Source organism: Phalacrocorax carbo, chromosome 2 (assembly GCF_963921805.1).
Source record: "Phalacrocorax carbo chromosome 2, bPhaCar2.1, whole genome shotgun sequence".
In the NCBI taxonomy this organism is placed as follows: Eukaryota; Metazoa; Chordata; class Aves; order Suliformes; family Phalacrocoracidae; genus Phalacrocorax; species Phalacrocorax carbo.
In genome coordinates this window covers 159,156,000-159,168,705 of record NC_087514.1, presented here as the reverse complement: position 1 = coordinate 159,168,705, position 12,706 = coordinate 159,156,000, and the positions used below count along the sequence as shown (strand labels likewise).

At 42.9% G+C, this 12,706-nt stretch overlaps 1 protein-coding gene across 1 annotated transcript in view; it reads right to left on the bottom strand.

The window, feature by feature from the left end:
* The window catches only part of PAXIP1 (PAX interacting protein 1), a 37,660-nt gene extending 25,173 nt beyond the window's left edge, over positions 1–12,487 (bottom strand). Inside the window, exons 1-3 of the mRNA XM_064445040.1 lie at positions 12,084–12,487; positions 6,605–6,739; positions 4,355–4,398 (exon numbers count right to left, since the gene is read on the bottom strand). Coding sequence (XP_064301110.1) covers positions 4,355–4,398; positions 6,605–6,739; positions 12,084–12,170 — 266 coding nt within the window. The 5' untranslated portion in view covers positions 12,171–12,487. The remainder of the gene's footprint in view (positions 1–4,354; positions 4,399–6,604; positions 6,740–12,083) is intronic.
* Positions 12,488–12,706: the final 219 nt, after the last annotated feature.

The window sequence follows — 12,706 nt, the reverse complement described above, 5'->3', positions numbered from 1 at the left end:
TGATAAAATAAGTCAGACCAAGAAAAGTGTGTTTTTCTAAAATAAAAGCTAAGACCAGACATCAGTGGGAAGTTGCAGTGCCTTTTTTGCATGCTTATTAAAAAAGATGGCAATGTAGTAGATGACTTCATTTAAAACTAGTAAGAAATAAAAGCACATTTTTAAAACAAAACAAAACAAAAATGGGGGTTAGAAAGTAATACAGAAGCCAGAGGTTTCAAAAACGGCGCTTTGGTAACCAAGTGGTAGAATTTAGGTTCCACCTTTTGAAACCTAAGCTGCCCTTTGCAATTTCACAGAGAATGGAAAAGTAGAAACAGTTTCCTAGCATACTGCAGGGTTATTAAGTCCACAAAAGGCACTGAACAACAAACATCTCAAAGGACAAGCTCAGGTATCAGGAAAAACAACAAACCAAACAAAGTATTAGATTATCTGTCAACAGTAGTAAGCAAGTATACCTCCTACCAGGTACAACACTGCCTGGAAGTTGGCTAGGCAACAGATGGGGTGGGGAGGGGGTGCATCTAGGTGCTACTGTGAAACACAAAATGAGAAAACATCACACTGGGATGTAAAAACAGAAACACAGCCTAAAACTAACATGAAGTTTTCCACCACGCTTTCAAAATTCAGGCAGATCTCTGGTAGCAATGCATATTTGTTTTCAGATGCATGAAAGGAATAGATAAATAAAACTGTATGCAAAAAAGAGCAGTGAGAATTTTTACAGACCTAGTAAAATGACTTACAAGAGGGAACTGAAAGACCAGAATTGATGTGTTTAAGAAGCTAAGACGACAGATCTTCAAACGCTGCTGAATGAAAAGAGAGGTAATTTGTTCTCCCTGTTCAGAGTGGCTCAGATGCATCAAAACAGGGTTAAGACTGCAGCATGGTAATGGGGTTAAACTCTAGCAACACCATAGTGAGGCACTGTAAGGTGACTGGGGAGACTGTGAAATCTCCACTACAGGGGGGCTTTGTGAAACAGGAGAGAACAGTTTGACAGAAGCGACCTGGGAAAGACAGACAGACCAGTAACTTCTATAACTTCCCCCCCTTTTCCACACTTCCATATGATTTGGTGTTTAAGATATATGCACGCCTTGTTGGAAAAAAGGACTACAGAAACAGATGTGCACTGTGTTACAAGTACACACTAAGATTCTTGTAATGAAACACAATTATTTTCCCTGTGCTGTTGACAGATGGACCAGCAATACTTAAATTTTAAGACCCAGAAGAGACAACACAGAGCAAGCTGACAACAAAGCCCAGGGCACTTCAAAATTTACAATGGATTACTGCCATTATCCAGAATGCTCCAAGAAGTTCAAGTCTGATGAATGTCCTAAATTTCACTCTGTTGCTCAGTACCTCATCTAAGGTAGAGATTCAGTACTGGATCTTTCAAAAGTGTACAGTTGTCTACTCCCTGCCTTAACATCTGCTCCTAGCACATAAAGCAGCAACAGCTCGGTATTTAACTTTTAAGAGGTCCATCAGTTTCACTGCAGCTTGCACTCTCTAAAGAATAGGAGTGAAATTGCCCCTCTTAAAACAGTTAAAAGCAGCACAACAATAAGGTTCCAAGCAGGTCTGGTAAACAAAAAAGAGCAAATGCAACAAAACTCACTCTTTTTTTTTTCCTCCAAACAACAAAAATTCAGAAGTACTCTGACCTTCTTTCATCTGTACAAGACCATGGAAAAATAATCCTGCTTCATTCTTGCTTTTGCTGCTATCAAGAGAATTAAGAAAGAAATCACCAGCCCTCTTTATAGCATCATAACTGAGGCTTTCATACACAAAACTGTATTTCCTTCTTCAGAAAGGCTGCTTCCAGATTCATTCTTCTGTTACTTCAGCAGCAGTTTGGTCAGGTTTCGCTAGTATCAGTTAGCTGGGAACTGGAGAACACCCTGCCTTCTGAAGTGAAAACAACTTTCACAGTGGAATGTTAAAATTATTTATATGAAACAGGCAAAATTATTAGGCTTCTATATTGCATTAAATCTTTCTAATTAAACTTCACCTTTAACAACTGACAGGCAAATGCCTATCAAGTAAGTACTGGAATTGGTAAGCAAACATAAAATCTTTAATGCTCTTAGGAGATCCACATATCTAACTTACAAAAGATGTTTCTAGGACTTGCTTCTTCAGTAAACTCAATTTCAACTTCGGAGTGTTACATCTCCAAATTAAAACATAAACAAAAGATGAAAATGCAGAATCTCAAACCTCTGCCTTAACATGGTCTAAAAACAATGCACTGGAAAAAGTAAGCTATTCCTATTAACTGCATTTTTCTTCATTATGGTAGTACTTAAAACCCTAATCAAAGGCCAGACGCCACCACACTAGAAGTCATAAAGAGACTGAAACAGAACAAAGTTAGAACTTAACAACCCACTTTAGTGAGCACTTAAGGATCAGAATAAAATCTAAAACCACACGGTTCTAAGGACATGAAGTGCTAGAAAGAATAAAGTGGAAGGTCCAAGGACACATTTATTGCTGACAGGTGTAGAAAACTTCCTTCTCCCATGCAACCCAAGAATATGATACTACTGAGACCTTATCTTTTCATTTGGCCATTCCTATATACCCATAATAAAGACTTCCTGAGCAATAGCCGTTCAAGGCAACATTCACACATTTATTGCTACAATTTAGTTATGGGCTGCATCACTCAATGGTTATATCTGTTTATTTCTCTTCTGGGTATGTAATAACGTCAGCTCGTAGCACATCCTTTCAAAAAACCCTGGTTTCAGACGAAGACCAATTTTCTAATAGGACAACCTCTGCGTGGGAAAGACCACCACTAATAATGCAATCCTAGATTACTTAAGCCTGAAAATGTAGCTAATTCCAAGCTATTTTATTATTTTTTAACCAGTCCTCAGGAACAGGGAGAAGGCTTACAGTTGTGTGACGTAAGCAACCGTACACTCCCTTCCTGATGATGAAAGGATGAAGAACAGATTTATTTCCAGATGCCAAACACAAAAATCACCAGCCTAGACCACATCACAATAATCAAACTATTTTTCATACAGGAGTAGCTCTGCTAATTTGGGTTTTGCCATATAATGTTTGGTGCTTTTTTTCCATTTGGATGCCAAGTTGCTCATGGAAAACTTTCTTCTTCCTAGGTCAGAACACTATCCATATCTATGACAAGTGTTTCAAACAAACAACTGAATCCTCTCCGACATGCTGGTTATCATGATAAAAACAGCTGCAAAGACCTCACTATATCATTTGATCTGATGAACTCAATGCTTTCTCATTCTACATTTCACACCCTGAGCTGAATTCTCTTGGGGAAGTAGAGAATATACAGGCTATTTCCAAAATAGTCGAGAGACGGCGAGATGCAAAGGGACATACCCTGAAACACTGGGTATAAAACATGAATTCTGAATCAGTGAAGCATATTAAGACCTGAATTCCTAATACGAACACCTGGATCCTTGCATGTACCACCTCTTGTTTTCCGTTACAGACATGACCACCTGCTAACTTCATTCCAAAATGAGATCTCAGGCCTGACAGAATACCTCCCTAGTCCCAGCACTGTTTGCTGCAATAATCCACTTGTATCTGTACTGAAATGTATTGCTCTGCTTCAGCTTTTCCACATAGAAAATCTTTATCATGAATGGTCTAAGAAAGAGATGCATGATTATTTTTTTTTCTATAATAGTCACTGTCACCATTCCTATGATCCTAAGAAAAAAATGAGGGAAACATAAATAAAAGTGAAGCAGTAGTAACTGACAAGAAGAGGAAGGAATGCATCCATATGCAAGAATATATGCTCCAAACAAGAAACATAAATCTAGCCAAACATGAACAAGGGTCTACCAAAGGCAAGGACAAACCACCCCAAAAATGGGAATACTAACACTATCTGTTAATAAAGTGTTATTTATAATACAGTGTTGATATGAATTATTGTGTATTTATCCCTTACTTAATTCTGCTTCTAGAAAAGGCAGAATAGGCCATTCTACTCTGAACCAACATTAACCCATTTACTGCACACTCCAGCATTTTTCCTGGATCCTCACAGTTCATTATCAGCTTCTAGCTAGAATGTTTTAAGTCCATTTATGACAATTTTCTTGCAAGTGCCTATTAAGCATCCAAATAGCCAGAGGGACAGGAAAACTGAAGTAAGCCAATGGAGCTCCAAGCACGCTGCAATCTTGGCCCACAAAACGTCCTATTATTTTAAAAATTTAAGCTATACATACTTGAAGCTGACTTTAATCCTTCGACGGTATCTATTTTAATATGTTTGCTATAGAACTGGTTCAAATTTGAATTTAAAGGATACGGCAGAAGCGCTCCACAGCGAACAGACAAGATCACCCAGGAAGGCTGAAAAATAAAAACCACAAGATGTTAAAACCCTTGGTCTGCCTGTGCAAAACATGAATAACCTTCCCAGTTCATGCTGTAGCTAGTTTCAGTATACACCTCCAAGCTTTGAAAGTCTGTTTCACAGACGTTGTACTTAGGCCTTCACAAAAAATACTGTTCTGATTTATTTCTAAGAGTTAATATTAAGACTGCTGAAAGGTTGTGCAGCAATATAGGAGCAAGAGCCCCTTCTCCTGCCTGTCCTTCTCTAGTGCCAGGAACACCGTTTACAGCATTTATTAATCCTCTCCCTTTTTTCAGTTTTCCATGCTCTAAAAATCCCCTACCTTACACTCATCACCAAGGAGTCAGGAACCATAACCTTATATAGAAAGAAGCTTCTAAACACACAGCAATGAGGGCTGCTAAGGACAGAGGTGATGACCCCTAACTGACAGTATTCTGGGACAGTATTCCCCCCCCTCTGGAAGAGAAGAAGGTGGTAGAGAAGGGAGGAGGTGTAGGACAGTGGTCCCAATACAGCATGTAAAGAAGGGAGAAGAAATGGCATCATATTCAGTATGAAATTACTTTTTCTCAAAAAAACCCAAACAAATATATTGTGATAACTATGCATATGGTGTCCCAATTCCTGCTTCTCCCAAGTTATTAGTGATAGGACGAGAGGACATGGCCTCAAGCTGCATCAGGGGAGGTTTAGATTGGATATTAGGAAAAATTTATTTATTGGAAGGGTGTTCAGGCAGTGGAACAAGCTGCCCAGAGAGGTGGGGGAATCACCATCCCTGAGGGCGTTCAAAAAACGTGTAGACATGGCACTACAGGGCATGGTTTAGGAGGCCTGAGGGTGTTGGGTTGACTTTAGGACTTGATGATCCTACAGGTCTTTTCCAACCCTAATAATTCTATGATTCTATTCTCTCCTCCTTAGAAAAAGGCGTAAAAGATGAACTAAAAACAGCTAATTCATAACTCGTCAATCCTCTGCAAAAAAAATGGGAGATTTTTCTCCCTCATGTTTTTTCTCTTTCTTATTCTCTCTGCCTTTTCTCTTGATAACAAGCTACCTTTGCCTCTGACTTCCATTCCCTTAATACTTAGTCTAGTCTTCTTGATTACAGATCATGCTGTGATGTTTTCAGATCAAACTAAGTGACATTACTGACAGATTTGTTCTCATTTGGAAAGGAAAAAGTTTAGTTAGTAGCACTTACAAAGATGATTAAATTATTTAAGTAAATGGCACTAGAAAGCAGAAAGCACTGTAATGATGCTGATGCCCTTTCCTCTCATGAGAATGGCAGCAGTCGTCTTCTTTAGAAGTTTAAAATTATACCACAGAACACTTCAGAAAAAGGAACTAGAAATTTTTTAATCAGCACGCCCACTAGTATAAAGCACCTTTCATTTTCTGGAATTAATTCATACTTTACACTGTCAGGTGAACTCTCACAACATAGGATATCAAAATTCTCTACTGCCACCTGCAACCATATGGAAAAAATAACCCAAAATCAAGGTACTGGCAGTGAAATATTAGTGTTTTTTCTTCAAGTCACTCTCATGACTTGCAGAGTGACAAGCTCACATTTTCAAACATGAAGCCCAGAATCTTTCACTGGCAAAATAATCCAGTATTGCAAGATAGTAACAAAACACTGGTAATTCCAGTATGAGTAAGGAAAAAAAAAAACATTTTAAAACTAAAATAAAGAGGAAAAAAAAAAATCTATTTTTCTACAAGTTCCTATTGTTTAAAATTAGCATAGCACACTTATGCAAAATCTAAAAAATAATGTTGCACCTTGCAAATTATATGCGTTTAAAAAAAACCCTTAGCATTCTAGTATTTATTCTAAATTGAGGTTTTCCATTCCAAGAAGCTTGTAAGAACGTTCCCGTCAGAAGTACAGCTAAAGTACAGCTAATAGGACACCATCTCACAGATGACTGAAGGAAGTATCTGGAAAAAAACAATACAAAACAGAAAAAAAAAAAACAACAACATGCAAACCACTGAAAGATACAGAGCAATAGAGAAAGGAGAACAGAACTGTAAAAGAAGTCTATCAGTCAGGATAAAAGTTTGTGTAACAAGAATAAAGGATTTTTAAAGATATGTTTCATTTGGTCGTCATCCAAACATTAAAATAATGAAGTATCCACATCAGTTCTTTGATTATACCATGGATAAGTCATTCACCTTTACCACAGGGAGATCAAAAACTTCACGAGACTCTCCAACTTCTGGATTGTCCCCATCTTCTGAAATAATATGTGAAGCCAGTGCATTGTAAGAAACTTCCTTTGCTTTCCCAGCTTTCAGAAGTTGAATAACCTAAATCCAAAAGAGAAGAGAAGTCAACAACTTCGAACACCTTTTATTTGAGAAAAATGTTAATGCAAGAACACACTGACATGAGAGGAATGAATATGACCTTCTCTCTCGGTTGTCCTCCCGTAAGCGGCTAGCACTCATTCTGAAGTTGCCACGTGCATCCCATTTAAAACCTGATCGCCAATAGTTTACCCCTCTGCCATATTTTAATCATACAAGTTGAAGATTTACTTTCCAGAATAATTCAGGTTTGGGCAGAAATCTGGAAAGTGACAAAATTTTTTCCAAAACATATATGCCTCAAAAAACATCTCAAAATAAGTTTCTCTCAGTCAGGGTAAGAAAACCCTTCTCCTCATTGTTTGTTTTTGTATATGGCAGCTTTGGAAACATTTCAATATGCTTTAAAAGAAGAGCTTGAAGTTTAAGAAAAGGTAACCCAATGGTTACATTCAAAAATGTAATTTCATGACTGTACATTGCAATCTTCATAGGATTTTTTCCAGATTCAGCCAGTTATTTATTTGGGTAAAGGGGGAAAAAATTATGTTCATGCATTCTCTGTAAATGTTCATTTAATGGCTAAGAAAATAATTCCAGCTTCACCAAAGCATTTGGTTCGAGTATTTCTAGATCCAATCAATATACTTCATGCAAGAGCATACGCCTAAGTCTGAAAAAGCCGTCCAGCTGCTTCAAAACAATGCAACCAAAGAGAAGAACCAAGAACAAGTCTAATTCCCCCTTGGTATTAGAAAGATGTGCAAGCAAAAAAAAAAGTTGTAACCAATGCCTTGAGAAGGGAAAACATTCTAACTAAGAGTTGACATATTGGGAAAAGAAACAATGGAGGACAAAGAGAGATCTAGAGAGCTAAGAAAGAAAAAAGTAGGATACATTCCCCCTAAGTTACTACCTTAAAGAGCTGGAATTGAAATGTCTCACTCCGTCACTCTGTCCTCAGAAAATGCAACACATCTCACAAAGCACATCTTATACCTATTCTTGCAAGGCCCATACAGAAGATGTTGGCTTGAGTTCCAGCCCTGTCCCAAAAAATGGGACTCAGTTTTATTGGAATAAAAGTAACAGAGAAGGTAGTGGGATATATAGAGGTGGAAGCAAAAAATGTTTTAAAACATTAAGGTCTAGAGTTCAAATGTTAAAAATGCCAGTTAAGATTATTCCTTCCTTTTTCCTTTTATTATTCAGAAATGAATAGAGTTTCACTTCATAATGATTTTGCAGAACCACACGGGTATGATGTTCACCCTCTAAAACCTGCTAGGGACAGATGTCTATCCCTCAAAGCCGCTGGGGACACTCCCGTTGTAACAGAACGCTCTCCCGTCAACAGTGAACAGCAGAGAGCAAGGCGCTGCATCCATCGCACAAAATATTACGTAATTGGTCCGTAAGCAATTACTACCTACCCTGTACACTAAACAGGACAGAAAGGCACCGAAAAAGAGACTCTTTCAAAATGTGGCATCGCTTTCAAAACGTGCTTTTATAAAGCATCTAGGCTAAGCAGAAAATAAGGGTGGAAAAGTCACCACTCAGTGAGGAGATAATTTTGGCATTTCCTGACTGAAGTACTTGACTTCAAAACTTTTTTTTTTTTAATCAACTTTTTTCTGCAGTGGATGAGTATCTGATATTATCAAATTACAAAAGAATTACTCTAAAATAACCAAGAAAATTGATCGCAAACTTGCTGTTCTTGCTGCCACACAGTCAGGAACAGGAGAGAGTATTTCCATTTTACACACCAATCTCCTAAATCACAGGATAACTTCCTGCATGAAATCCAGTTAACTGCAAGGTAACACAGGATGCTATAATTCCAACAGGAACAGCTAAATCAAAATAAAGCACTTTTGACAATAGCAGATATTTAAGAACAGCTCCACCACACAAGCTCCTTGTCTCACACAGCTGTCCCTGAGTTACAAGCCCACTTCAACCGTTTGTTTAAGGGAAGGCTAAAAGCACGAGTGAATGTAATGAAAACTGAGCACCTAAATCTGATAGTGTGAGAAAGAAGTTACAACTAAAGAGCTAAAAGTATGACTTTTTTTAATAGCAAAACAGCGCTGCATTAAAGAGTCTGTGCAAAGCGTCTGCTTATGCAAAAAGTTACACTAGTTACAAGTAGCAAGTTTAAACACTATAAATACGATAGATAGTAACTTCATATGATTGTTTAAAGTGGTATGTAAAACACTTTTCCTAATTTAGCTCATGTCAACTTCTGAAACTCCTCTCAGAACATGTGGCTTCTTCAATTTAAGTAGTGCCTAGACTGAAAAGTCGTATTGGCACAATTAAAGCATTTCACCTATACTAGTATCAACTTGTAACTAGAGAATAAAATGCTGAAAAGCCCTAATATGATCATCGTAAAAATCCTGCACTTCAGGTGTTAGCTTAAATCCATTCAATGCAATGTCATTTTTGGGGGCATATCAATTTTACCATTGTTCTCCCACTAAAACCTGTGTTGGAAGAAACAAGAGTTCAGAACTAAGGAGTAAGACAATGGACATAAAAAAAACTTTAAATAATAATAATAAAGCAAGAGATAACCAGGAAATATCCTGCTCAAAGTCCTTATGCCGCATGCATTACTTTTTATCTCTTTCTGTATGAAATACTGATTTTAACCAGTGTTACCAAAGCATGATGGTTTGGGTTTACATCTTTCAGGAAAGCAAGAAAAGCATTTAATAAAAAGAATAATAGCCGACACCCACTCCTCACCCCCAGTAAGGTGTGTGCAGCCAAGTGCACATCCCAATGCAACGGATTTGAAGTTGGGAGCCAGCAGCCTAATTCTCCCTCATTTGCCAAAGAGCATCTCGGCACAATTCCAGACTTTTGTTTCCCTTCTAGTGTGTGCTGCATACGCTTTAATAGGTAGTGGGTATGCAGTTATTCACCTGAATATATTACTTTTTTTTTTCTTACTCTTGGATTTGTTTTGATTAGTTCTCACTTGTGCTAGGCATGTATTAATATTTATTAAGGTAACTGGTTTTCCATGAAACCATTTGGAAATTTGAGCGGATCAAAGAAGGCTCCTCCCCAAAAGATGGAGGAGGAAACTTCTTTTCAAAATCAAGCTAGCATCCGTTTGTAAGAAGTGAAGAGCACCAAATATGTATTTGTAACTTTTATATTAGTAATGGAACAATATTTCACTGTAAGAACTGTTTTTTCAAAGCTATTTGTGAAGTTCAGTTGAGAACTTCTCCTTTCTGTCTCGGCTCAAAACTCAGCACTCCTCTTGTTCGTGTTGTTCCAAGGGTACCAGAGGTGCCTGCACCTGCAGAAGGCAGGACAAAGGCAACCATGAAGAACCCGCCCCAAGCTCAGCAGAGCACACTTCCCCGCTCTGACTCTGCTCTGCCACCCAACACAGGCAGGACTCTGCCCTCCTCGGCGCCTCCTGCTCCCCAGCATGGACAGGAGCGAGCCCCGGCCTCCTGTAACACCGTGCCACGCCAGCAAGGCGTTTCAGAAACCAGAGCAGCAGAGGGAACAGTGTTTAAACTGGCCAGCCGGCCGCAGGAACAACTCAGATGCACAGGACTTCTCAATTCGGGCATTGCTCGTGATGAAAGAGTGGCTCTATAGCTTCCAGCAGGAGCTGGTCTTGGAAGCAGTGTAACCACCCCTGCAGCGCTCTGCCTGACCTTATCCACTCCGCCAGAGCCACCTTCGGTGTCTGCCTGCAACCCAGAGAAGCCATTCACAAAGAGAAGAGAATTTAGTGTACCTAATTTAGAACAAATCAAAGACTTAAGACAATGACACTAACTGCCGAGAAGTATAAAACTTAACATAAGAAAGAAAACCAGCTTAAGAGAATGTTTACTGACTCTATGGGAATACCGCTGATTGTCTTGGTATGCCAACACAGAACTAACTACATGCCTTTCGGGACACTATTTATATGATAAATGATATACAAGAGTCCTATTGGTTTGTTGCACTCATCTTCATACACATAATAATACTCCTGCTATAGGGTTTTTTTTAAATACAGCAATTGCTATTCAAGTTCTAACACATTGTCCAAAAAATTATGGCTAAAGACCCTGGGCTTTTTTTTTTCCTACTCTATTCCTAGGCTGTATATCTTCTAGCGTATAGCCCTATTCCTATGAATAAAACCCTTCTCAGCAGGTCAGTGCCTACGTCTCAAGTTCGCTTAAAGGCCTACAAGTCTCAGTGAACGCCACGATGTGAGGTTAAAGGAACCCAATGCTGAACAAAGATTTAACTGCAGCAACCACCAAAGCAGCCAAGACTTCTTTCAGTGTGAAACACGTAGGAATCTGTTCACAGGAAGGTGCTGTCCTAAAGCTAGATATGGTGCACATCACTTCAAACACTTGTCTAATTGGACATGCCACAGAAAACTTTTTTTTTTAACCACCTTCACCCAACATGACTGGGTGTTATTAACTATAAGGCCAACTTCGTCATGCAGGGTATCGCTCTAGGCCAGAGGAGGCCAACCTTGTCGTCCAGGGTATCGCCCGAGGCCAGAGGGCTGGGTGGTCGTTTGTCAGCATCAGGAGGCTACTCGCCTCCTCGGGATCAGGGCAAGGGAAACACGGAGCCGGCACCTCCGACCACACCAGCACCTCTGTGCGCCCAGGGGCTCTGAAGGGCCCTGGGACGGGCACCGGGGCCCCGGGGGTCCCGGGGTGCGCCCTCCCCCGCGGCGCTAACCCCGAGGCGGGTGGGGCTGGCAGGCCCGGCCGTGCGGGGAGGGAAGGGCCGGCCAAGCCTTCCCCCGGGAAGCCTCCCTACGGCGGGAGCGGCCTGACCCCGTCCCCGTCCCCGTCCCCGTCCCTGTCCTGAATCCGGACACAGCGACGGGGCGGGGCCGAGGCCGGCACGGCGGGGCGCGGGGTGTCCGGTGGCAGCCCCGCAGCCCGCCCGGCAGCCCCGCTGCCCCCCGAGGCTGCCGCCCGGCCCGGGCGGTGCCGGGAAGTCCCTCCGCCCGCCCCTCCTCCGCCCCGCCGGCCTCGGGGCCTGCGCGCCGGGGCCGCGGCTCCCATGGCGGGTTGCGGCGCACTGGTCGCGAGCGCAGCCGTTACCGGCCGTTACCCCGCCCCCCACAGCACTCCGTCAGGCGCGCCCCCCCCCCCCGCCACCTCGCGCGGCGACAGGGCGCGTGCTGCGAAGCGGCGCGTGAGCCTCGAGCTCGCGCGGGAAGCGCCGGGGGAGGGGGGGCCGGGGGGGAACTGGACGATCCCACATTTCCACCCCCCCCGGGGGGGGGGGAGGCAGTAAGGAGCTGAAGGAAGGGGCGCGGGTGACCCGGTACCTTGGGGTCGATGTCTCCCACCACGAAGAACTTGACATCTTTGAACATCTCCTCCGGGACTTTCAGCTCCTCCTCGTCCGCCGACATGGTCCCGGCCGCCGGCACCGCGCCCCCTCCCCACTATCCCCCGCGCCCACAGTGGAAAACCGCCGGGGCCCGGGTCTCCCGTCCCGTCCCCTCCCCCCACCGAGCCGCCGAACCGCGCGAGCAAGGCGCGCGCTGCGGGACGCACCATCCCCCGCCGGGACGCGGGGGGGGTGGAAGGGGGAGGGGAGAGCCGCCCAGACGAAGCGGCTCCCCCCGCCCGATCAGCCGCCCCCGCTGCCGCAGGATAGCGCCCGCTCCTGATCCACGACCGCTATCTCCGCTCCTTCCCCTCTCCCCAAACCGGACCGGGAGCCACCATCCGGGGCAGACGCTCCCCCCGCACGGACCGCGATGGACTCGTCCCGAACGACGGAGGCGGGCAGCGGGGATGCCCGGCCCCGCCCATTGGGCGAACAGGCGAAGGGGGGGGGAGGGGAGCGCACCGCCCTCCAGCCCCGCCTCTCGTGGCCGCCCCAGGCCCCGCCCCCTTCCCGCCGTGTGGGCGACGGCGACGATAGTGACGGCCCGCTCCGGCC